The 27,310-nt window shown below is 34.1% G+C and overlaps 3 protein-coding genes across 3 annotated transcripts; 2 read left to right on the top strand and 1 right to left on the bottom strand.

The window, feature by feature from the left end:
* The first annotated feature begins 761 nt into the window (after positions 1 to 761).
* LOC132548043 (general transcription factor IIH subunit 3-like) lies at positions 762 to 10,983 on the top strand. The gene is made up of 12 exons (XM_060211865.1): positions 762 to 824; positions 2,285 to 2,376; positions 3,266 to 3,372; positions 4,231 to 4,376; positions 5,343 to 5,405; positions 5,718 to 5,776; positions 6,136 to 6,210; positions 6,693 to 6,746; positions 8,220 to 8,288; positions 8,752 to 8,887; positions 9,395 to 9,431; positions 9,905 to 10,983. The coding sequence occupies exons 1-12, from the start codon at positions 818 to 820 to the stop codon at positions 9,969 to 9,971; spliced, it is 912 nt and encodes a 303-aa protein (XP_060067848.1). The 5' UTR covers positions 762 to 817; the 3' UTR covers positions 9,972 to 10,983.
* A 1,327-nt stretch (positions 10,984 to 12,310) lies between these two features.
* Positions 12,311 to 17,214, bottom strand: LOC132548044 (glutathione S-transferase theta-1-like). The gene is made up of 4 exons (XM_060211867.1): positions 17,103 to 17,214; positions 15,556 to 15,643; positions 13,898 to 14,051; positions 12,311 to 13,360 (listed from the first exon to the last, which is right to left on the bottom strand). The coding sequence occupies exons 1-4, from the start codon at positions 17,212 to 17,214 to the stop codon at positions 13,013 to 13,015; spliced, it is 702 nt and encodes a 233-aa protein (XP_060067850.1). The 3' UTR covers positions 12,311 to 13,012.
* A 1,727-nt stretch (positions 17,215 to 18,941) lies between these two features.
* On the top strand, positions 18,942 to 22,592 carry LOC132548090 (glutathione S-transferase theta-1-like). Its single transcript, XM_060211914.1, has 4 exons — positions 18,942 to 19,060; positions 19,977 to 20,064; positions 20,850 to 21,003; positions 21,477 to 22,592. The coding sequence occupies exons 1-4, from the start codon at positions 18,949 to 18,951 to the stop codon at positions 21,822 to 21,824; spliced, it is 702 nt and encodes a 233-aa protein (XP_060067897.1). The 5' UTR covers positions 18,942 to 18,948; the 3' UTR covers positions 21,825 to 22,592.
* The last annotated feature ends 4,718 nt before the right edge of the window (positions 22,593 to 27,310 follow it).

A 27,310-nucleotide genomic window follows, 5' to 3' on the forward strand; every position in this document is an offset into this window, starting at 1 on the left:
TCGTATATATCCACTAGCACTGGAAATCAAAGATACAGCAGACTCTTTTATATTAGCTACTTATCTTGATCTTTTTCTACAACGAAACCAACACGGACAACTTTCCATCAAGATGTATGTAAGGTAATGCTTTCAATTACCCTATTTTGAATGTTCCATTTCTGGATAACTATATTCCTGCATCTCCAACCTATGGTATTTGATATTCAAGGGCCTGTTCCCATTGTCACGATTTTCGTGAAAGAAGTCGTCAACTGACTAACAAACTCGTAACAAAAGTATTCAAAAGATGCACATTGATGAAAATTATTGGGAAATTTGATGGTCGCCATAGTGATCTCTTTCAGAAATATACTATATTTCTTTGTGTGACATGAAGCTGGAGGTATTTGATGCTCGATAGTTTGTCTGTTGGTTCCGTTGTTGTATAGCTCATTCCCATATGACAGCTGACATTACTTACTTGAACTGACCAATGTTTACAATGCGGATGTCGTCGATATAGTAAACGCTTACTTTTCCGGGACACCTGGTCTTATTCTCCTTGTACCATTTCAAGAGTCTCCGTGTAAAGCTTTCTCTTTCTTTTGTTCATATTTTGCCCTAATTTCATGGAATTTGAGCTTAAATTATGATTATGTTAACATATTGGTATTTTTCTTGAGATTTTTACTCTAAAGATTTCATCCAATCAACGCTCGCTTAACAAGTAATGTTCGGCCTGTCAATAAAGATGGCGGAAGTCAACAAACCGGCGTGATCGATCTTGGGTATTTGTTCTGTGAATACACTGCTTATTAGCTTCGACATTTGTAAAATGACGGGTAAGAATATGTCAGAAGTACAACAGCTGTACAATCGTTAGTAATGTCATAAGAGGAAAGCAGTGTGCTCAAGAGAAATCGTCTGCGTCAGCACCGGGTTCGCTGAAAAAATTGTATCATTGTTAGTGGTACATTATTTTAGCTAATATAAGGATCCAGTAGAGTTCTGTCTTTCCTCTCGTTATAAATTAAAAACAGAGGGGTGATAGGGAATATACGGTGCTCGGCTTCAGTTGAAACCTAAGCTTGAATGTATATTATTGTTGAACAGTGGAGTCTTTGAGTATCAATATACAATGTGCGTAGGTGCAAAGAACAGCATCCCATTCGAGAGAATGCACAAAAATAGACAATTATTGTAAATATAGTACAATGTATATAAAAGGATATAAGTAGCAAGTTCGTGTAGCTTGTATAATCAGTGATAATCATGGACTTTGTTCTCTTTTAATCAGTTGTCAGAGAATGTTTCTTTGCCCCAGATGGTAACGTCAGCGTTGCATTTGTTTACCATGCTGGAAACGATGTTTTGATTCTATTTTGGAAGTCACACTTGCATGAAATGTGTTTACCCTGTTCTATAACATAAGAATAATGATAAGATTATTCATTCCATACCCATTGTTCTCCAAGGTATCCTTTCCACACTAGTTTGAATTATTCGGATGTTCTATCAACTTTTTGTATCTGTCTTGTGTGTAATGTACTGTCTGGAGTCCTTGAACATTTGAACTCCATCTGGCTTTATAAAAAGTGAGGGAAATAATTGATCCATGTTTCAGTTTGTCATTTTTATCTACATGCTGCACACAGATTGGACAATTCTCAACTTTCTTAGATTAATAACTATCTTGTGTGCTATGAAAATGATTCTTCAAGTCATCTATATGATATCAGCATACATTGTAATCTTGAATGTTCAACAGGGTATAAGTAAGAGAATAAGAAATGTTTAAAAGCATTGATGTTTTGAATTTCATGTTTCTAAGAAGTTGTCAATTTTCCTTGTGTATATTTTCTTTGTTACTGTTTGTAACAGATTGGATTATTGATACCTGGTGCAGAGATTTAGAAACAAGGTTTTCAGGTCCCTAAAATGAGTTTTTACCGATGGGTTTGAGAAAACATGATTTTTTTTTTTTTTGCAGATTTTAGGGTTTAAAAGAATTGATACATGTCAAGGGCTAGGGCCAACATCGATTTTTTGTCTGTAGTCTAGAGCAAAAATGTAGTGAAATCAACTGCCAGGGAACCTATTGACATCTGATATGTAAATAAGAAGTATAAAAATATTAGATTTTAGGTTCCTGTTTGTGTTCCTCCTTGTATAATTTAGAAACTGGGAATACAGTGTACCCATAACAATGTATTTGTGTTGGCTTAGGGAAGTCCTTAAAAACAAGAGGTACAAGTCTTAAATTAAAATTTTTATGTATATTCTTATCTGTTGCTGGTATCAGAAAGCAGTGTGAGCAGTCAGTTGGTAATTATCCTGGACACTAACCCAGTATGGTGGGGACAAGCAGACTCCAGGGATTCAGGCCAAAATCAGGTAAAGTTTAAATGAAGCTGACAGGAAACAGATCTTTCTATACTTTATTATGTATGTAAAATTAAAGCAATTCTATTTCCTACTAATTTTTTGTGACTTTCTTGTTTGATAGAGCAGGCTGTGCCTGCATAAATTGAGAAAGTATAATAGAATTTCCTGAAAGTTAAAGAAGAAATTCTTGACTTTTTTGTTTTTACTCAACATTCTGTTTTCAGCTGTAAATATATAAGAAGTCACACTAGCACAGCAGAAGTGTTTAGCTGTCATATGTGTGGCTTAATAGTTGTTTAGACAGAAATGGATCTAATGCTTCACAATTTGATTTCTCAGGTGAACAACTAAAATTTTGAATTGTTTATAACTAGCTGTCAAAACCTGCATTGAACCAGGAATTGTGCCTTTCTCTTCAGAATTCACATCACATTACATATATGTGTTGTCTGCATTTGAATGGGACACAATAATGCCAAATTTTGTTTTGTTGAATACGAACATGTAATATGAATAGAAAATACAATTTCACACAATGTTTGGAATAACTGTGGGCAAAACAATTTGTATGGCTACCTGTTGGAACCTCAGACAATAATGAGCAAATATTTAGTATTGTTAGAATACCAACACTTGACTGGGGTTATAGATTATGAAACTCAGTTTGAAGCAGAAAAATATCCATTATTATGAAGGACTATACATGTCATCAGAAATATATTTTTTTAAACTTAATTTATATAGGAATATTTTGTACACAAAATAAATATTGCAAGTGGGATGTATTACCTGACGTCATAATAAGTGGGTTCCACTGTACAAGTAAATACTCCAGGTTGTACTCTCTGTTTTCACGTTGTGAAACACATTGTAATATCTTATTTTATGTGTTTTATAGTTGAGTCTGTCACAGTGCCTGGAGTGTCTGATGGTATTTGCCAACTCCCATCTGATGATGAGCCATAGAAACAAACTGGCAGTGATAGCAGCTCATACAGACAAAAGGTCAGTCAGCAACCATTATCAACTAATACCTAGAAATAGGGGTTTTCTCTGAGAAATAGAAAACAGACCCTGCAATAACAAATTATTATTTCAAGGAAACTGATAAGAATTAAAGTTACATCTGAAAATATTCTCAAAATTTTCTTGCAATAAAAGAATTAAAAAAGTAAAAAAAAAGTCTTAAGAAGGTAACACATTTTAGCAGATACAAGAAATGGATTTCATAATGAATAACTTGTTTACTTTGACCCCTCTACACCAAACTGCTATTTGTAACAGTTAACTGTGACCCCTCTACACCAAACTGCTATTAGTAACAGTTTACTTTGACCGCTCTACACCAAACTGCTATTAGTAACAGTTAACTGTGTCCCCTCTACACCACACTGCTATTAGTAACAGTTTACTGTGTCCCCTCTACACCACACTGCTATTAGTAACAGTTTACTGTGACCCCTCTACACCACACTGCTATTAGTAACAGTTAACTGTGACCCCTCTACACCACACTGCTATTAGTAACAGTTTACTGTGTCCCCTCTACACCACACTGCTATAAGTAACAGTTTACTGTGACCCCTCTACACCACACTGTTATTAGTAACAGTTTACTGTATCCCCTTTACACCACACTGCTATTAGTAACAGTTTACTGTATCCCCTCTACACCACACTGCTATTAGTAACAGTTTACTGTATCCCGTCTACACCACACTGTTATTAGGAACAGTTTACTGTGTCCCCTCTACACCACACTGCTATTAGTAACTATTTACTGTGTCCCCTCTACACCACACTGTAATTGTTAATTTATTGCTTCCTTCAAATTATGTTTTTATTTTCTTAATTTTTTTCCAGTATATTCCTGTATCCAAAGAAAGACCAAGGTGAAAAATCCTCCATAAACACTGCAGATGAAGCTTCCCATAGTGATGGGAAGTATGAGCTGTTTGGATTGGTAAACAACCAGATCAAGAATCAAGCCCGGGAGTTAGTCATCAATGGTATATTGTTTAGTTTTGTCTGGGTGTATTTGTACTGGTCATATAATGTTACTGTGTAGAAGTTGGTTTTTCCCCATACCCAGTAGTTCTACAAAAATAACAAAATGTCATTATCAATTTTTGAAATCACTAACAGTAGATAGCAAAGGGATACCAGTTTGATATAATTTGGTCATTGGAAATGTCCTACTATCAATGTGTACAAGTTCCCAGGACCTGTCTCGATTGAGAATGATTTTGTCCTGATTGGGAACGTTTACTAGATCTCAGGTTCTGTGCTGACTGGGTATTTGTTCCCTGGATTTGCCCTTATTGGGTGCCTTTACCAAATTCCAGGTCTGTCTTGACTGGGCAAAATACAAACAAAAAAGATGCATTTCAGAAATTTTTTGGGTGGTAATAATTCACAAATAAGAAGATTTTTGTTCCATGATATGTATATATATATACATGTATATTGAATAGCTTTACTTTTATCATCTACATCTACAATGTAGATATCATTTTTATTTCTATAATGTACTATATAGATATCAATATTTATTTCTATTATCTATATAGATATCAGTATTTATTTCTATTATCTATATATAGATATCAGGATTTATTTCTACTATCTATATATAGATATCAGTATTTATTTCTATTATCTATATATAGATATCAGGATTTATTTCTATTATCTATATAGATATCAGTATTTATTTCTATTATCTATATAGATATCAGTATTTATTTCTATTATCTATATAGATATCAGTATTTATTTCTATTATCTATATAGATATCAGTATTTATTTTTGTTATCTATATTTTGGACCGCTGTGTGTTTTACTGTTTGATGGCCCTAATGACCTTTTATGTGTTGATGGGCCATTAAGAATGTAATAATAATAATATTATCTATAGAGATATCAATATTTATTTCTACTATGTACATACATATATATCATTATTTATTTCCAGGAGGATCTAGTCAGTTGTACCCAGATACAGTACTGGCTGGAGCTCTAGCCATGGCATTGTGTTGTATCCTTGTGGCAAAACAACCATTTTAAATTCTGATCACTCTTTCATTATATTTTCATATCTTTTTTTATATGAATAGAAGACTGTGTTCTTTGATTCTTTGAACTGACATTGAAAATATGGGATTTTTTTTTTAATATAGGAAAGAAAAAAAAAGTGACTTTATTCTACAATAATTGTTTCAGTCATGTGACTTCAGCATACAATTTAAACTTGCTCAAAATACTAATATTGTAGTGTATGCAATGTGCAAGAAAAGTGATCAGTGTGTATTACCTGTAAGTTGGTTATAGGGACCTTGACATTAAACAGACATACACAGATCTGAAAAGGAGGTCACTCCTGGAGAGCAACTGTCCTCAAGAATTCTGGTAAACATTTTGAAAACGATTCTTATTTTCTTTTAAATTCAGTTTCTCTGTTTCTAAGCCATCCTTCATTTCTTATTTTAGAACTTTCAATGATAATAAGAGATTTCATTTTTCTGGGTGATCTCCCTTGATACATTGTTAAAATCACTAGTAGATTATATTAATGATTATCATTACTGATAACCAGTATGACAAAACTAAATGAAAAATTAAAATAATTCCAATTCACATGTTACATAGAGGCTGCAAGGTCATCAAGACATCATTTAACAAAAAAATAAAAGTTGTAGTGACTTGACTGTGTGGTGATTAAAATAGATACATTAGATATATGTTTCAATTTTCCTGTTTCTATGCAGATTATTAAAGGATCTGAAGACAATCCAGAACAGTATATGAATCTAATGAATGCTGTCTTTACAGCTCAGAAACAGGTAACAAAGCTTTCAAAACTGGTTTAACTTTGTAGACTATCAGTTATTCATAAAGACTTGTAGTAAGTATACAACCAGTAAAGGGAAAATATGCTAAAAGAGAAGACATTTTAAAGAGATATCAACCTTATGTTTATTATATCATATACCTTATTTATGTAAGAACCATATGCTGGAGATATTTTAAATTGCCAGATGAAATTAGTATTATATTGTAATAGTTTGAAATAAAATGATATATGAATATATATAAGTTTATAATTTGCAACCTAGGTGTATTTTCTGATCAAGCGGTGTGAAACACATGTAGGATCTTGACCAAGTGAAGATTACACTTAATGTTGTAAATCATCCTAAGGACAAGTGAACATACATTGTACCGTATTATTACAATCTTACTTAACTAATCAAACTATACAATGTAAGTGGAAAGCTCAGAATATTATGATATAACTACCTAATAATGTTTTTTATGTTAATAGAACATTGTAGTAGATGCTTGTGTTCTGGATAATGACTCTGGACTTTTACAGCAGGTATGATGTTTGATTATCTCCCCTTAGAGGAGATTGAGTTTCCATAAGCAAGTCCTTTAGCTAGTTACCTGTGTTGAGGTATATATAACATGCACTATTTTTCAAATATAGTGTTCATTTATCTTTTGTGGACAATTTTACAAAATTTCAAGTTTTCTTTGGTTGATCTTATTCCTGACTATTGTAGTAGAACTTTCAACTTTTTCTACAGGAACCACTGAGGGAATTTTGAATAAATTTGGTCAGAAGCATCCTTAGGGGAATATGGGAGACAATTTTTCTATAAATGGTTTGTCCCTGAAACAGTTTAAATACCCACCCAATAACCATATATATGGAATTGCTTGACATCAATAGATAAATATATTTGTTATGTAAGAATTGACCCTTGGGTGTGGCACACCTCAAAGGACATCATTTCTGGGTCATATTTTTTGACGTAGTTGAGATACTAACCTGATAGCTATATAAACTCTTACTGGAAATCAAAAGAGACAGACTAATGATTTAAAAATTTACCCATTTATCTTGCCTCAGCAACTATTTGGAATACCTGACCTATAGGCATGTATAACATTGATGGGCTTTAGGATTCAGGTGAGCAATACAGGCCATATGGGTCTCTTGTTTTCTGACTAATATATGGTCCACGGTGTGTAAGAGTAAATGAGTCACTATCATAATATGATTTCAAAGCACCAATGATAAACAAGAGTATCAGTGACACTGATGAATGTTCCCGAAAACAACTTTATGGGACATAAGATTTTAACAATGAGCAATCACTCTGTAAATAAGGGGCTGGAGGTTCTGAATTCGAAAATCAATTGATTGATTGACAGGTTTTCCATCTTTGTGAGTCCTCCCCTGTCTAGGTATCATCTCACAGACATACATCAGTGTTCTGGCTACGATTGCATATTTTGTCTGTATGGTTAATGTATATACATGTACATTGTACATGTTTTGTTATCCTAGTTTATATGCAAGGAAAGTTATGCTCTTGACATGAAATTTTTACGAAGGGAGGTAACTCTTTTATAGTGGGGGTCAAAGGCCCTGAATTTTGGTACACTCCACATCCCTTAATGTGACCTTATGTGTACACCCAATTTCATGATCCTTGCTTAACTGTGGGCAAATTTATGAAAGGACAGATAGACTCCTGAAAAAGTTTACAGTAAGCTATAGGTAATTTATAAAAAGCTGTGATGTTAATTGATGATCAGACTCAAGAAATAAGATGTATTTTTCTAGAATTAATTGTGTGGAATCAAATGAAAGGCACTATAAAGACAAGATCATTTTACACCATGGGGCACAGATCTGACTTTAATACTATAATAATACATATTAACAGTTTTAGAGTATCACACTTCCACAGTTAACAATTATCTGATAGTTCATATATCTTCGTCAGTGGAAAATAATTGATACAGCATTCAAAGTGTCAGTTTGTTTTACGTTTTCTAGGCATGTGATATTACTGGAGGAATATATCTCAAGATTCCACAGGTAGCTGGTCTACTTCAGTATCTGTTGGTGAGTCTCAGTGATTAACTTGTCAGTACATTTTGTACTGTAACTTATAGTGGTGGGACAGTCATGTTAACATTTAATGAACATATGTTGTCTAATAGTCTAAAATGTCTTGACTTATTGAGACTGATAATGTAAACATACATGAAGTTGTATTTAATAATATTTTGTATTTACTATTTACAATATCTGGTATGTAATAATTTAACCAGCAAACAAATCTACAAGGCTTTTTCTATCTTGAGTAATGTTTTTTTGATATCACAAACTCTGAAATTGTTTAGATACAATTGTTTCAGCTGTCATAATACAGTATCATAAAACTGTTACTTACGTATAGAATAAAATGGTGTCTTATATAGTAAAGCTATAAACTACAAACAAATTTATGGGATGATTTTCACACACATGAAAATGTTAACCCTGACCTGGTTTTCACTGATTTTATATTATATTTACTTCCCAGTGGGTGTTTCTGCCAGACCCTACCGAGCGTCACAAAGTCAACCTTCCACCAAAGGCACAGGTGGATTACCGAGCTGCCTGCTTCTGTCATCGTAACCTTATTGATATTGGCTATGTTTGTTCTGTATGTCTCTCAAGTAAGTTTCTATTATTGAATGGATATGTATTGTAAGATATGTAGATAATTCTTGTATTGATTAATCAAATGACTGATGAAGTCAATGTTGCTTGAAGTTGTTTTCCACTGGTGTTTTCATGTCTTGGCCATCGTTAGGTGATTACTTTATTTTAACATTATGATTACTACATTATGAAGTAATTCAGTGAATAAGATAAGGGGAGATAACAACATTACCATCAATTAAGTCATGATATATGAATGTACAGCATTAAGTGACAAGTGATTGACAAGTGGATTAATAGACAGACAGATGAAATATCCTACTATAGTAAATATATAGGTATACTGTTTTTACTGGTAGAGACTAAAATACAATGACAGTACAAGAGAAAATACCTCACGCTTGAAAAAAATGCTTGTCATAATAACTGTTTTGAAGTTATCTGTACAGTTGCATTAGAATATATGACTTACCAATATCTGACCATTTTTTCATACTACCATACTGTATTTTTGTTTTCAGTCCATTGTTCATTCAGTCCAATTTGTTCCACTTGTCAGTAAGTATATTGTGGATTTATAATTTATATTATTTTCAATATAAATCTATAAAACAAACACATGGAACTTAGTATCACAAAAGTTGTCAATCAACAGACCATATTTCAAACACTATTTAAGTGGCAGGAACACCAAATCGGATATTTTTGCAATTCAGTTTTGACAATGCTATTTTTTGTAATGATCTGAGAATACAATTCTTGGAATACTCAATGATGTACTTTGAATCCCTGATGTGTTAATTAGTCAGCCAAAAGTAGCTAACTATTATTTTGATGAGACAACTGTTTTATTGGTCAAAGTTCACTCACTACAATGGAATTACTAAATTCCCTAGACATACATGTAGAACATTTCTCAAGAATTGTCACCATGACAGGAAGTCTTATGTAATATGTATGTCGAAAACATCAACAAAGTTGTTCATGTCTGACTTAAAACAAGTTGATAATTTCTGATCTCAATTTCACAGCACAACATTCAAGATGTTTGGACCAACCAAAGGCTTAAAAAGGAAAAGTAAGAAACAACCTTCCTGATTAAGGATGAACTAGAGAGTTCCTTGTTAGTTGGTTGATTAGAGGTGGATTACAGTAGCCTTCTGATTTGTGGTGGATTAACCCTTCGGGTAATTAGTGGAAAACTTAAGGCTTCAGTGTACAGTAAGAAACAAGCCAGGTGATCGATGGAGTAGAGCTCAGTGTACAGTAAGAAACAAGCCAGGTGATCGATGGATTAGAGCTCAGTGAACAGTAAGAAACAAGCCAGGTGATCGATGGATTAGAGCTCAGTGTACAGTAAGAAACAAGCCAGGTGATCGATGGATTAGAGCTCAGTGTACAGTAAGAAACAAGCCAGGTGATCGATGGAGTAGAGCTCAGTGTACAGTAAGAAACAAGCCAGGTGATCGATGGAGTAGAGCTCAGTGTACAGTAAGAAACAAGCCAGGTGATCGATGGATTAGAGCTCAGTGTACAGTAAGAAACAAGCCAGGTGATCGATGGATTAGAGCTCAGTGTACAGTAAGAAACAAGCCAGGTGATCGATGGAGTAGAGCTCAGTGTACAGTAAGAAACAAGCCAGGTGATTGATGGAGTAGAGCTCAGTGTACAGTAAGAAACAAGCCAGGTGATCGATGGAGTAGAGCTTAAGGTGTTCAATTTGAAAACAGCTCTCCTCAACAGAGGTGGATCACCGTCCCAATCACAGTTGAAAAGCTCAAGGTTTCAACATCAGTATGAACCAGCCATTCTGTTTATTGTTGTCTAGAAAGGACACCGCCAGCAACACGTTCCTGGACAGGGGTGGATTGTATACACAAACAAGAGTCGTCACTTGTCCTAAGAGCAGAGCATTTGTTGACAATAAATAGATGAACTCAAGGAAATAAATCAATCTCCACCAGAGATGAGAAATGCAAAGAACATATGTAGATCTGTCATTTAGACAGAACACCTGATTTAAATGGATGCCATATGTAAATTTATTTCATGGATATATTATGTTGTAAGTGCTTGAACATGTTTTTCTAATAAAATGTATTATTTTCTACTTTATAGACAATTGTTTTAAGCTCGGAAAAGTTCAAAGAGTGATGTTTCGATAGTGATCACATAAAAGATAACAGTATGATAAGGTCTGCAGATGAATATTTGGCATCACCCCAAAGGATTTGTTATAATCACGTTACAGATAGCTTGAAATTATAAACAAACATTACAGTAGATCAAATCGCTAAACATGTATATTAAATTAAATGTCTCTATACATAGATACATGTGACAGACATACCAAAACATTTTAACCCACATAAACTAAATCGCAACAACTGAGAAATATTAGCCCTGCAAAATTGAACAATAAAACTGATATACCCTAGGTATTGAAGAGAAAAAAAGTTTTTATAAGGGAAAGATATTACTGTGTTTCCATATGCATTTAATAGTAGCCTTGGCTTACATTTCATACCAATATTACATGAAATAAGATGTGAATGTAATATCTCAATCTAAACTTGTGCAAGATGAGTAAATTTCTGGAGAGTAACCTTAGATACCTTTTTACATCTTTAAATGATGCAGAGAGTGATGGTGAGCATATGCATTTAATAGTAGCCTTGGCTTACATTTCATACCAATATTACATGAAATAAGATGTGAATGTAATATCTCAATCTAAACTTGTGCAAGATGAGTAAATTTCTGGAGAGTAACCTTAGATACCTTTTTACATCTTTAAATGATGCAGAGAGTGATGGTGAGCCTAATTCTTGGAGTACTGTGTACAGACAATGATAAAATGTCTGATTCAAACTAATATCAGAGGGCTTTTAAAGAAAAAGTTTACTACTAGTGAAGATGTTAAAAATTAAAAAAAAAATTCAGCTTTAATTTTTTCACCAAATCAAAGTTTTAGACTTTTTATTTAAAAATGTTTACAAAGTAAAAGGTATGTTCCTAAGAATTCCTAAGGCCTTTTGTTTATTGCAATGAAATTGTTTTAAAGACTTCAGCATATTCGACCCCTGTGACTATGAATGCGGGTCAAGGTCATTCGTTTTAGCAAATTTGGTAGTCCTTCATCCCAGCTTGCTACAGGTCAAATATCAGTACTCTAAGTCTTTTGATTATTGAGAAGTTGTTTTAAAGATTTCAACATATTTGACACCTGTGACATTGAAAGTGAGGTCAAGGTCATTCATTTTAATAATTTGGTAGCCCTTTATCTGAGCTTGTTACTGAGAAGAAGTCTTCTGAATGGAAAAGATTATGCATGGTGGATGGTTCATGGTGTACGGCAACAGACAAAACAGGATGACTATTGGTCATCCTGACCCTTTGGTTTTGATGACCTAAAAATTGACAAGAGGACAAATTAATGGAAACAATGTGTTGATATATTTATCTATGTTGCTATGAATTTACACACACGTTATTCTGGGTATATTTCCCATTATAAATCTCGACCAGATTTCACATTAAAGAGTGTTTTCACCTGCCAAATGAACAAACATTCATTTAATACCACAAAATCAATTTATTATAAGACACTTCACTTCAACACACAGTTGTCTGTGTGTAAAACTTCATTATCATCACAAAGTCAGTCTGGTTGAATATACTACACTACTGATTATCTTATAGAGTATCACTAGAATACACACAGAAACAACAGTCAGCATATCTGATAGAGTGTCATCAGTAATCACTTATTGTTCCAAAAGTAGAAATGTCTGATTATAAATTTTCATGAAATTTTTATCCTCTACCTTCAGGTAAAACATTCCAGCAAAATATCCTCCAATAGTAGCCACATTTCCTCCACACATCATAAATTCACATGTACATGAGTAGACGAGTTTTCTTGGAATGTTGTTTGGGTAACACATTTTTGCCCTTGTAAGAGACTGACCTTGTTACATAACTCTGAACATTTAAATAAATAGAATACACTTTCTGAGTATCCTGATTGTCTTGCTTCAGCACCAATAAAATGTTTTAATTGGTTTAGATTTTTTTTCTAATTTCCTAATCAACCTTTACCTCTATTGACACCTTACAGACTTAACAGCACTATGTAGCTACAGTTTTGGTTGTGTTGGGGCCGTTTTTAAGAAATGCTCTCGCACTTTATAGACCATGACATTGGCTTCATCAAAATATGGAGCAAGTTTTGGTTTGACACGTTCTGCCCAAGCGTTCACATTTGGATTGGATTCAATAAACTTCTCCTCGCCACAGGCATAAAGCTGCATCATTTCACAAATCCCTAGGAGATCTGCGATTGAGATTTCATCGCCACCAAGAAATGGTCGATTGTCCTTGAGGAAATATTCATCTGTTTGGCGAATTGTGATTGCAACACCTTTTCTAAAACCTTCAACTTTTTTCCAGTCAATTGGTTTATTTCTCAACCTTGGTAAGATTGCCTGTTTAAAAAAAAAAAAAAAAGCGCAATTTTAAAAATAAAAACCAGTCACCTTCTTCATCTAAACGTCAAAAATTTCAGGGATGTGTAACAAATTTCAACACATAAATCCTTTTCTGGCACAAATACATTTTTCATTAATGCTGGTTGATGTTGATTGATAAAATATTTCCGAGTTCATTGCCAGATATCCCTACTTTCTTATGTAGAAGAAGAAAACATTTTTTTAAAAGATGTATTTCTTTTTCCTCTTTTGATCCGGGTTTCCTGTTCTTGTTTGAGGAAAGATCATAAACTCTGCTTATGGAACGTGATTCATGTTCACCCAAGAATGTTCAGACCAAATTTAGGCAATAACTCACTCAACCACTTAGACGAAGGGATGCAACAATTAAGATAAGCTAGATAGATAAGACAGCTTTGGGAGAAGACTTATACAGGCTCTAGCCTGCTGTCTAATCCTATCGATCATTTCTATCAATAAAATATTCTGAAATGAAAAGATAAGCTAGAGGAAAACAGTTCTGGTAATACTCACTAGATTTTGAAATAACATTGCCATGTTGATTCTGGTGTTTAAATGTTGGTAGTTCATGAACTCATCAACTCTGGCCTGGGCCTTGAGGTCAGTCCGTGGATACCAGTGGTCAGGCACATTGTATTTTGCAGCCAGGTACTTTAGGATGGCCACACTACCAAGTAAAATGAATATTTGCATATAAAATATGTCCGATTCTTACACTCAAGTGCAATAATTCATTTCTTACTCACATCATTCGCATTGGAAGATTTTATTACCATGACATAAATTGTGATTTCCTGAATTCCATTTTCACTTTATGACACTATATGAGCCCTTTGTTTTTTTTCAAGTATTTAAAACCTGTCTGGAGAGCTCCTTCAGTTAGTTTCACAACAATGACAATATGTGTTTTTCTGAATGACATTTTGATTTAATAATTCATAGAGGAGTTATTTCCTTTTTTTCATTCTTATCGTGTCTGGAGAACTGTCTGGTTTAGACAATCTCTTTAAAACAAGTTTGTCTTTATTAACATGACTAGTAGCTGTGCTTACTGTAGGTAATGAAAGAATATTTTTTATCTAATAATTTATCTTTATCTTAGATTTCATACTTTTACGAATGCTTTTCTCTCTCTTTCATCTGATCATAATTATCATTTCAAAATTCAATTTTTTTTCATAATGGTATTTTATTTCACATATTCTAATCTTATCTAGAGATTTCTGTTTTTGACAAATCTCTAAAACTTGACAAGCTTCACTTTCTTACGATGAATTGGTGTTGTATTTTTTTGGGGTCCTTTGATAATTTTTGCATATTTTCTTTTTTGCACATTTTGATATAGCAATGCAACCATGACTTTGATGGGTGTTTAATGTTCCACCTTGCACTACTCTTGTTAGTACAGGATCTTATTATAATAGTGATTCCCGTCTTTAACCTTATCCCTATCTATCTGTATGTCTATTCGACAGCTGCCATTAGATTGCTATCCACTATATCCTGGACATGTTGATTTTAATATGCATTCTCAAAACCCAGGTAAAGGCTCTCCTAATTAAGTTCTGAACCGAATAACTTAAGAAAAAGTGTACATTTACAGAATGATTACAGTAGTTCACAAAGATTTTTGAAGTTTTTTTTGTTTTGTTCAACTTTTAAACAGTTCTGTCAGTTCACCACCACAATGAGGTAGTATACAGCTGTAATTTCTGTCTTAACTGCATATATATGCTTCTGTCAAGAGTTCATCAGAATAGGGTAGGAACATATCCCTTACATTTTGCCTGATTTACAAATCCCTCTCATTTTGTCACCACCTTCCCAGGCTAAGCTTATAATCATTCTCCTTATTATGTGTATAACTCATTATCTAAGAGAAAAAAAATGTCACTATATTAAACTGGAACAAAATTAATAGCTAGCTTCCTGAAGCCTTATATCTTCAAAGTAAGAAGATAAGATAAGTTTATTTCATAGTCCTCTATACCAGACTCATTAATACAAAATAATACATCAAAAATACATACATGTATATATCCTGTACTTGACCTGATGTCTAATTTTGAATTGTTGCCTTATAGTTAAATAAAAGTTCTTGCTTTTTCCAGTGCTTATCTAATTTGATCTTAAAGGAATTTACATTTACAGCAGATACAATCAAAATAAACCTTTCTGTGAGAATGAAGCCATCATCATCTATGACTGGGACACGACTTATGGGGTTAATCTTCTTATAATCCTCTCCAAAATGCTCTCCTGTGAAGTTGAAAAATATATACAATACAGTTCACACAAATTTCTTAAAAGGAATGTCTTCACAATTGTTGTTTATGTTATATATTTTTTAGCAGTTTTTCTAAATAACATTGAACATGACATCTTCGTTTGGCCTATATCAATACTATGATTTGCTCTTGATTTGTTGGATCTTTTACTTCTTTCCTTTTATTTGCTTATGATCATATGTTGTTGTGACCATTTTTCTTTCTCTTGATTTACAGCACATTATACCTTGATCAAATGAGAAAGTTAAGTGTGATTTTCTGAAAATTGGAAAAAACATTTGATTTTGATTGATTTTGGGAAGATTACACATATTTTGGCAAAGGGTCACAGCTGTAAAACAGGGAGAAATAAAATCACTTAACAAATGCATTAAGTGAGAATAAAGCTATCTACATGGATGAGAGGTTGGGAAGGGTTGGACATGAATAGAGGCTTGTGAGCAGTGAGGGATTGACAGAGGATATCTAACTGAGAGGTTGGGAAGGGTTGGACATGTATAGAGGCTTGTGAGCAGTGAGGGACGTAAAGAGGATATCTAGCTGAGAGGTTGGAAAGGGTTGGACATGAATAGAGGCTTGTGAGCAGTGAGGGATTGACAGAGGATAGCTGCTTGGACTCAGTTTGTAGGGCCATGGATTATCATGCTCATGGTTGGAGTTTGGTTCCCTCTTTGGCAGAAATGGGTCTCTCCTTGTTCTTTCACAAGGTCAATATCTTTCAATGCCACAAGCATGAACAATATTTCTTGGCAAACTTGTTTTTCATAGCACAAACTATTTAAATGTAGTTATTTTTCATCGGTCGCTCTACCATTTGTAAGTTAATTCAAACTGAAAATGAGTCATCAAAAGTGATAACTTAAAAACACAACTTTTTCAACATAAGATATCTTTGTTTGGTCTTTAATATAATAATAATCAAAAAATTATTTCAATTGACAGACGACAGACGACAACAAAACACTGGTGTTTGAGGATGGATTGATTGGTTCTTTCATTATATCTGGGAGGATGTTTGACATGTAAAAATGTGTATTAAGGAAAACTACACAAATCTGAAAAGAAAGATATTCTCAGAAAATGATATGGTGGATGGTTTTAATCACAAATGTTCATTCCTTCTGAAAGCCTAACATGTTATAACAACCAAAATTACCAAGGTGCGAGGTCAAGCATGTCAATAGTTCAAATACGGTTGCAAAAAATGGCCATTCCGAAACACATAATGGTCTGGAACCGATGTCTAGACGATATAATAATTGTTTCTTTGAAAGCGGTTGCCAGAGTGCAACATCAGCAGGACTGTCATTTTTCACGAAATCAGTGGCCCAGGATTGGGCGGTGGGTGCAATATATAGGTCACGATAACACAAAGGTTCCACGCTTTTTAGCACCATGTCACTCAATAAGAACAGTATAACTAAACTCACCTTTCCTAAGTGCAACCGGCCTGTCTACAAATGGGATGTTGTTCAATTTCAGAAAGATGTAGACAGCCCTGCAAGGCTGTGACATTAAGTCATAGTAGTGTTTCAACGCCATCTTTCTCAGGGACAGTAGAAACTAATATTCAAACGAATGGCGCGGACAATGAAATATCCGGATGATAGCTGAAAAGTTTGAAATCCGAATAAGTGATATTACCGACACGATGCTATTGAATGATGTTGAAACATGTTTTCTGCATTTCCCAATCTTCTTTTACATATCAACAAATATAAAACACTGTACTTGTAATATTCAGAAATTATTTATAATAACAAGCCTTCAGGCCTAACTTATGTTAGTTTAGAGCTATTTCATTACTGATTTAATCATGAACCAGCTCTTATAAAATTGTATAAAATTAGTGAAATATTTTGTCTGTAATAAAGAGAATGCAGGAAATGTACAATTAAAGACTATTTATTATTATTCTATCTCCTTGTCCTCTTGTGTCCCTGGCTATAACATTGCCTGTACATATGTACGATGTGAATCTCGTTAAAGAAACTCATAGAATTGACAAAACAAGGAGAACTTTTCTGCTTCATTGACGACACCCACCATGTAAATCTTAGGCAATTCAAGTTAGTAGAGTTCGATTCTTAAATCACAGAGAACAAGGTTAAACAAGAAATAAGAAAACGGAGTCACTAGGCACACCAATGAGCATTAAACACCCGACTTCATGCACGATCTTACACAGGAAAATAGAAAAAAAACCACAACGAGATCAGCATAACGACATTAAAACATTCACACAAGAAAGAGAGAGTTAGAATGTCGCTTCTTCAGATTTTGCATCACATGATAAATTGATAAATTAAGAATATTACAAAGTATGTATACATGTAGGTACGTTACGTGAATCTTATAGAAGTTTTCATTTCGTACTGGATCTATAAAAGTGAAATTCTTCCGTCTCAACTCACGGGTGATCTTACATCATCGATAATTCTCTTTAATTGATTGTTTGCCAGGTATATATGACATTTTCAAATTTTTCGAATTCGGCAGAGTCGCTCATGCATTTTGGAAAAGTTATTATAGTTTCATGTCTATTTTGTTTAAACTTGCTTGATAATTTTGACTCAACCTATTGGGTCAATGATTGGCACCATTTTATTTGTACAGTTAACAAAGGAAAAGTTATCATAAATATCAGGAAGAAAAAAGTATTTTGAGGAACATTTTGCATTCGACAATATATAGGATTATTTCAAAATCCAAGAAATTTTATGTAAAGATTTTATTGAAGATCATACTCAGATAAAAAAAAAAAAAGAAGAAGAAAGAACGCGTCGCTAGTGGCCGAAGCTAAAAGTACCAATGGTTGATTATTGTTATAATCCCAAAAACAATGATTTCGTCCTTATAGGCCCAAATTATTGAAACCTAAATGAGGGAAATCCTAATTGATCGGTTTTCAAATGCATATCAAAAACAAAAGAGTTTGTTTCGTTGAACAATGCTACAGTGATCCCAATTCTAAAAAACAACAACAACAGCAACAAATAAAAGACCCAAAAAACCCCAGAATATACAACAAAAATAGCAACTTGAAAGAGATTTTATTTTCAATGTGGCCTCAAAGCCTCAAAGAAAGCACTATGATGAGTATGTCACAATGGACTCTTTCAATCATCCATATATATACATCCGGATATCTTATTAACAGTCGTTCGTATCCTTACTCTATGTGTTTATCTCAACAGCTCTCGCGATATAGAGTTCTGCACTAGTATCGTGTATAGACGAATCTACTAACTAGGACACCGGCGGACATTTACAACTATGGTGTTGGGTTTTTACTGCGATTTGCTCTCACAACCATGCAGGGCTGTCTACATATTTTTGAAAATGAACAAAATACCATTTGAGGTCAAGTCGGTGTCGTTATTGAGAGGTGTGCATATTAATATTGTTCCAATAGTAATTGACTTTGCCGACGGACTAGATATTGAACCCAGGGACGATCACATCTCTGGTTAGGACGACTATGTATTATTGATAGCGTTAAGCTTCTATGTCCTATAATGCGTATACTTGTACAATGTTGAATATTTATTTTATAATGTCCTGTATGCAATATAGAGATTATGAAAAGGTAAGTACATATTTTAAAAGAAATTAAATGTTATTGAAGATTTTTATTGTTTATGAAATGCATCAATACAATTGTATTTGAAAGAAAGTATATCGACAGGATGCTATACGTTATTAAGTTGACAAACACAATGGCTGAAATTGTTGAGATTTGAAATTTACGGTAATGGTTTATCCTAAATCGATTATATCTAAATAAACTGCGTGAATAATGAACTTCTAACGAGTTTCACTCAAATATACTAAAATGACAGACAAACTCGTAATACAGGGTTTTCAAGAGATGCCGCTTGATGAAAATTAGTTTTACGACCGTCGTAAGTGTCTCGTTGAGAAATATTCTATTTCTTTGTACGATCTGTAGCTTGCCGTGTTGAATACTTCCCAGTTTGTCTGCTTGTTCCGTTATTGTGTACCTTGTTCTCATTACGTGACATTACTTTCATGGATTGACCAAGAATTGACATGGCGTGTGTCGTCGATGAAGCAGAAGACGCTTACTCTTCTAGAACACTTTGTCTTATTCTCATTGTCATTTTTGTTAAAAGTTTGCCTAGTTTTATTGTATTTGAGTTTGAATTACGATTATGTTGACTTGTTGGTATATTCTTTTTTCGTTTTTTTAATAGTCGATTCACATGAATTGTTTTCTTTTAGATACTACAATGATGTTACTTTTCATATTCAAATTACAAACCTCGTTTTCAATATTACAGGTGATAACCACAATAAGGATTTTCGGAAGGTCAGCCCGATTGGTCGTCTCCCAGTCATAGAGGATGGGGGCTTCATTCTTACAGAATGGTATAACTTTATCAAATTTTTATTGCAACTCTGATACAAACATATATCGTTTTATGATAATAAGATAAAACAAGTTTAAAGGGGAATAACTCACTTTAATGTTCGCTGCGAGAGAGAGAGAGAGAGAGAGAGAGAGAGAGAGAGAGAGAGAGAGAGAGAGAGAGAGAGAGAGAGAGAGAGAGAGAGAGAGAGACACACACACACACACACACACACACACAAATTGTTAACATTGAAACTAATGAAAACAGAAACACATGACACACACACACACACACACACACACACACACACACACACACACACACACACACACAGTTATCAATGTTAACATGGTCTTGAAACTAATGAAAACAGAATATCGCAATGTTTTATCAGAATCATCAGTTATCAAATCGTAAGTATTTTTGCTATCTGATCATCAGTTATCAATGATCGTAAATATGGTCTCCTCTGCAGTGTTGCTATCTGATCATCAGTTATCAATGATCGTAAGTATGGTCTCCTCTGCAGTGTTGCTATCTGATCGTCAGTTATCAATGATCGTAAATATGGTCTCCTCAGCAGTGTTGCTATCTGATCATCAGTTATCAATGATCGTAAGTATGGTCTCCTCAGCAGTGTTGCTCTATCTGATCGTCAGTTATCAATGATCGTAAGTATGGTCTCCTCTGCAGTGTTGCTATCTGATCATCAGTTATCAATGATCGTAAGTATGGTCTCCTCTGCAGTGTTGCTATCTGATCATCAGTTATCAATGATCGTAAGTATGGTCTCCTCTGCAGTGTTGCTATCCTTAAGTACCTGGCTGTGAAATACAATGTGCCTGACCATTGGTATCCACGGACTGACCTCAAGGCCCAGGCCAGAATTGACGAATACATGAACTACCAACATTTGAACACAAGAACCAACATGGCTATGCTCTTTCAAAATTTAGTAAGTATTGTAAGATTGCATTCCAGCTTCTGATATGATAATGAAACTGAAGTGAAATTTCATCATTTCTTTCGCCCGTGATGTAATTAAATTAAGTTATGATTTCGGGATTGATTGCTATCGAATTACTTTCTTTATAAAATGAAATTTAGTTTCAACTTATTCAAGATGTCCTATAATTACTTACCATCGGTTGTGAAGTAAATGTTGTTTACAGAAGAGATTAAGAGAAATGCCGATTACATTTGTTTATTCACGTCTTTTCAACAAACAGTTGTTTTTTCGAGAGTTGAATGAAATAAATTAATATAGATATATACACTGAAGTAATGAAAACAAAAGAGATGTTGAGTGATAGAGGTACATTGTAACCAAATTTCTATAATTACACTGTTTAGAATCAAAGACATAAACTTCCCAAAATTTCTGAAAATATTCCAAATTATGAAACAAAAGACTGATTTTCGCTGCAGTGGCTCTTGCCAATGATGTTGAACAGACCGATTGATCGGAAAAAAGTGGACCGATACAGTAACAATGTTGGCGTTGTTATTCACCAAATAGACGAGTATTTCTTGAAAGACAATCGACCATTTATCGCCGGCGACAACATCTCGTTAGCAGATCTGCTAGGGCTTTGTGAAATGATGCAGCTGTATGCCTGCTGCCAGGAGAAGTTTATTGAATCCAATCCAAAAGTGAACGCTTGGGCAGAACGTGTCAAACTAAAACTTGCTCCATATTTTGACGAAGCCAATGTCGAGGTCAACATCACTAGAGATAAATTCATGAAAAGTGCAGCAACACAACCAAAACTGTAGATATTTACTAAGGTGATCTAGTCTCTATCATAACCAGACAACAAATATCGAATGATAAAATGCTTGCCTTGTAAGGCAAGATTTTTGGAAACTTCAGTATACAGTTATAATACTCAAGAAAGGATTGATATGTTGAAGAAATGTGTTAAGCCTTATTTAAGAAATTTGAAATCTTTTAATGTTTTTAATTCTGATGCATTACATGACGTGTTTTGATCTTTACTCTATAATTTAGAGTTTACCGTTTGAGTATTTACCGGTTAACTTAGTGTTACTGTCGATTTATCTGTTTAAGTGTTATATGACGAAGTAAGCTGTGTAGCGTTCAGTGTTTCAATGGTACCCAATTAAATTACGTCAGTGTAGGCCTGATTTGATGCTAATTCTTTGATTAATTTAACGTAATATCTTACAAGTCTAAATGTTTCGAAAATTGATAATTATTTCACTTCAGTTTTAGCTGATGTTGGGTACTTTAACCAGACCATTTCTTCTGTCTGGCGATTTTTTAATACAAAGAATAAAATATTCATTACTCCTTATTAGCCTAGTGCCTTATATACTGTTTCCGCTATTTGCGTGGCTTTTAGAATGTCTTACATGTTTGTTAGATAAGCTGATGCATGTGCTTTTTGGTGTTTATTTTGAAATAACGTAAACATAGAAATGTTGACGTAAGATATACAAAGTGACGAAACAATAAGATAAATATTTTTAATGCATTTAATTCCAATATATATTAAAGCGTTATTTCATTTTTGCACATAACGTATTTAAAACACTTTATCAAAGCAACAGTAAACAATATGTATCTATCTTTAAGGGAATACAATATTGAGCTTGTCCCCTCCAATTTTAAAGACGTCATAGCATTATATACATAACTTGAATGTTTAATTATATGACAGTTAACTAACTAATGATACATGTAGATAATGATTGTGTGCACATGTGTAGCGTTTGTCAGTCCAGACAATTGAACAAGAGTAAATTTTGATTGTTGAAGTTGAAGGCCAGATACAAGTAAAAAGACGAGTGATTTGAATAGAAAAAAGAAAGTAAAATTACCTTTAATTTTCTGCTATATGCAAGTGTTCAGATATTTCATTTAATATATTCGGATTTCAGAGAAACAGGCTTGATGACTGAAATCCTGAAAATCATTAGTATTGAATTAACAACTTCAGTTACATCAACATCTCAGCGTTACTAAGATGGTGAAAAACTTCGTTTTGTAACGTTCCGTAAAAATAAAATAATTACACCAAGATATTATACATTTTAACACAATATAAACATGACTTTACAACACTTTGGTAAACGACTTTTTCACAGAATATAAAACGGTATAATGTAATGTAAAAAGTTCAATTACATCAAGATCTCGTCCTTTTTAATACAATATAAAACTTTACTTTGTAGCACTATGGTAAAAGGTTAAATTGCATAATATTTTACACACATTATAAAACGATGTCTTTAACACTCTGTCAAGTAGAGTTTTAAAATCACGGTCTCAGCAATATTAACATATTATAAAACTTGTAAAACTATTAAACTGTTTGATTACATATACGTTAAGCAACTTTTTACACACAATATAAAACTGTATGTTAAACTCGGCTTTCTCACGTAATGTGAGACTATGCTTTAAGACACTTTAGTAAGCAGTTTAATTACATCAAGATCTCTGCACATTTCACACAATATAAAACGATGTTTTGTAACACTGTTAAACAGCGTGATTTCACCACAATCTCAGCAATATCAACACAATACAAAATCACTTTGACGACTGTAAAACCTCCCCATAATTTGACTTTTTGCACGAAAATCGTGACAATGGGAGCTGGGTCTTGAATATCACATCAACTTAGACAGGTAAATACCAAAGGTTGAGGATGCACGATTGTTTCTAATCCAGAAATTGAAAATGCACAATAAAGAAATGTAAATTATCACCTTTGATACAGCTTGGTGGAAAGCTGTTCATTTTGACTTCGTTGTCAAGAAATATCGAGGTAAGTAAGTACATCCGTACACTGGTGGCATAATGTACACAATGGAAATACCCCAAGCTACTACAATACCTTGTGGTTAGGATGTATACCTCCTAAAGGTCGCAAAATATTCCAAAAATGAAGTGAATCTATAGAAAACTGAGACTGGAAGTAACACTGTACCTCCTAGCTTTAACACACCCTTTGAAAACTCCCCTTCTGTCAGTATTTGTGTGATCGGATACTGGGATAAAAGAAAAGTGTCATTAACCCACAGAACAAAGTTGTTAATCGTTGTAAATATTAGTACAGACTCGAGAAGACTGAGTCTTGAATGAGGGTCAGACTTCTTACATCGATTAGCGTGCAAAAGAAATACTACCTGAAGATAGTCTTGGAAAATGCTCAGGATGTTAGTGTAGATAAGAGGTTTAGAGTTGTTATTTTCACCATGTATAACTTTGCAGATATGTATCATGAATAAACCAAAGACTGACGATAAATAAACATATTCCCGACCACGAAGTGAGTTCATTGGGATGTCAGGACTGCAGTAGTTGACTAAGCAGAAGAATCCGACAAAGTTCGCGATTAACATCAACACTTTCAAAATTAATTCATACCAATCGGCGATGTAACGAAGGGTTGAAGTCTTTTCTGAATGCATTGCCATAGCAGCGTAGACCATGACAAATCCGAAGCCGGTTATCAGACTTACAGCTACAGTCATCATTTGACTAAAGTTTCGTCTGTTCCCGTAATATAAAGGCTCAGTGGTTAACACATTGGACAGAAGAGGTGATCGCTCAGAACTTTCTGGTGTGTCCATGTCTGATAAGTTTGTTTCCTTACTTCGACCGCTCGACACAGAGGGTGACCATATTTCAACAATGACCGTGCTGGACAGAAGTATAAACTCTGTGAACATAGGAGTAAGAATACTCTTAGAATTATCCATTAGAGTCTTCATTGTGCTGTTTCTTTGTAGACAAGAAGATGCGTTCATTTCAGGATGGATATCAATAAAAGTATCAAATGTATTCCCTATTATTGAGACAAATAACTGAATACATACATTTGCAGTTAAAAGCAGGAACATCGACCATTTAACCGATGTACAATGTTTCAATCTGAACGTTGAAAAGTATGTGACGAAAATCGTTTCCACGAGAAACATGATGACTAGTAAAGCATTGAAACAAATGATAGTGTACCAATAAAGTCCTTCAACATAGTGTAAGGAACATTCTATCAGCTTGCCGAGAAAGAGAGCTGAAAACAGACTCGCTCCAAGGCCGAAAATCCAGAGGAAAAACACCTGAAGTTTTGATGTATTTGTACTTCTAGCTCTAACAACATATGCGAGGCCACCCTTCTGTACTAAACACATAAATACAATGCAAACTGCTATAGCACCGGCCATGAGTGCCGACAGGGAAAGCAAAACAACTCCCAGCCGAGTATCTGCGCCTTCGTGTATGGTCTTGGTAGCGCTGAACACTATGATCAGTGCAAAGAAGCAGAGAAATAGAACACGGAACGAGATGCTACAGTCGTAATACCAGGACCCATTCCGCCGTCTTCGGTAATTTCCACTTGTCAAGGGTAAGATGACAATTGATGACAGCAGTTTCCCACACCAGGAATCCATTGTATACAAAACCTGGAATATAGGATAAACATTTTTGATGGATTATTTATCATTTCAGGATTTATTTTTTATATTGCTGTTTTATGGACTGATGAAAGAAAGTGAAGTTTGTGCAAATGAAGTGAACCCCGCCAATTTCACAATTTTAAAGATCGCGCCATCCAAATGCACTTTCAGCTGACCCTGCAAAACAATGGAGTATCGCCTAAGATTGGCGGGAATGGTAGATTAATAACCACAAATACAGAGAGATTCCGCATAGTGGTAAAATTGTCGAGGAAAATGAATGGAAATACTTGATTTACAGCATTTAATTGCTCTGGGAAACATGCAATGTAGTAGAAAAATCGTTTATCTTTCCAACGGTACATGATTTGTAATCTATATAAAGCATTGCCTGAATGCCGACCCTTGCAAGGGTCTCTAGTGTTAGGGGTTTTTATACAGGGTGGAGTTCTGACTAACACCCTCTTCCTCAGTCGACTCTTAGGTTGTAAAGATTTTGAATTTGTATGTAAAGGTGCACTTTGCTTATTGGTTTTTTGCCCAATCGTATTAGAACTATTAGCAGAAATGTTGTCCTGAAAATTCATTTTCAGATATATTGACAATGTCTTATAATCAGATACTAAGAATGACAAAACATCGGATATATTTCTACGCGTGTTAAAACCTTTTATTTACATCTTTGCTTACAACGAAACCAAAAAGGAGATTTTCACGCAGAGTATGATTAACCTGATGATATCATCTATGTATTGTGATTTTTTTTATCTTATCGCAAAGAAACGTTAGATCCAGAATGACAAATTCATAACGTAGCAATACTGAACCATTATAACATTACAAGAACAGCCGGCAAAGGATCCACAACATAAGATAAACTGTACACATACCAGTATAGTACCACCTGGACCTGTATCATTGGTGTAAGAAAATACATGATAAACAATGTTAAGATATAGATTACTGACAGGCTATGATGATAGGCCGCTATAATAAAATTGCCACCGTTGGTAACTTTGATATGTAAACTTCGCCAGTGGTCGGACAAGGTATACTGTACACCTGTGATGGCCCATTTAAGGAATATCGTAGGTTTTATAACTGAACAAAAAGATCTAACCAAAATTGGGACAAAAAATGTTCAACATGTACTTCAAACAAGTTTCTTTGTCAACAATCGATATCTGGTTCAGATGAAGTAGTTTTCTTATCTTGTGTGATTTATGATAAGATAAAAAACATTTCTACTGCACTATGAAGATAAGAGAAGAAAATATGACCTTCTGCTTTGATTCAGGAAGAAATATTAACTTCCAGGAGGTAAAATACTTTTCTTACTATTTGTAATGTACACATTTCCCCCGTTCGTTCGGAAGTTTCCTGTTCAGATAAATTCACATAATCGCTTCGTTATTGATCACAAAGACCAGGGTGTGCAAATGATTACAAAGCTGTACAAAATACACACAAGTAATTAGCGCCGTTAAATACCAGACAATTAAGTTTACTGGTTCGATAGTAATGTCATGTTCCAAATAGAAAATAAAGTTAACAAGAGCGAGGCATACTAACGCACCGTACATGGAAATAGAGGTAACACCGGGAGTGGTTGAGGGGATATGGTATTTCTTTCACTCGAGAGTTACAAAACAAAGTAACGAACGTGAAAGTAATGACATATAGTACAATCACGAGTTAGTGCGACCTGTTTCTACCACGATCAAAAACATTCTGTAGTTGAACTCACCTGTTCTATACCCCCGTGTGTTTTGTGTACATCATGTGTTGATGTGACCTTTGATGAAATACCGCTACCTGATATGCAAAAC

Source organism: Ylistrum balloti, unplaced genomic scaffold (assembly GCF_031769215.1).
Source record: "Ylistrum balloti isolate Yb309-2 unplaced genomic scaffold, AGI_CSIRO_Ybal_v1 Utg370000, whole genome shotgun sequence".
NCBI classification, from domain to species: Eukaryota; Metazoa; Mollusca; class Bivalvia; order Pectinida; family Pectinidae; genus Ylistrum; species Ylistrum balloti.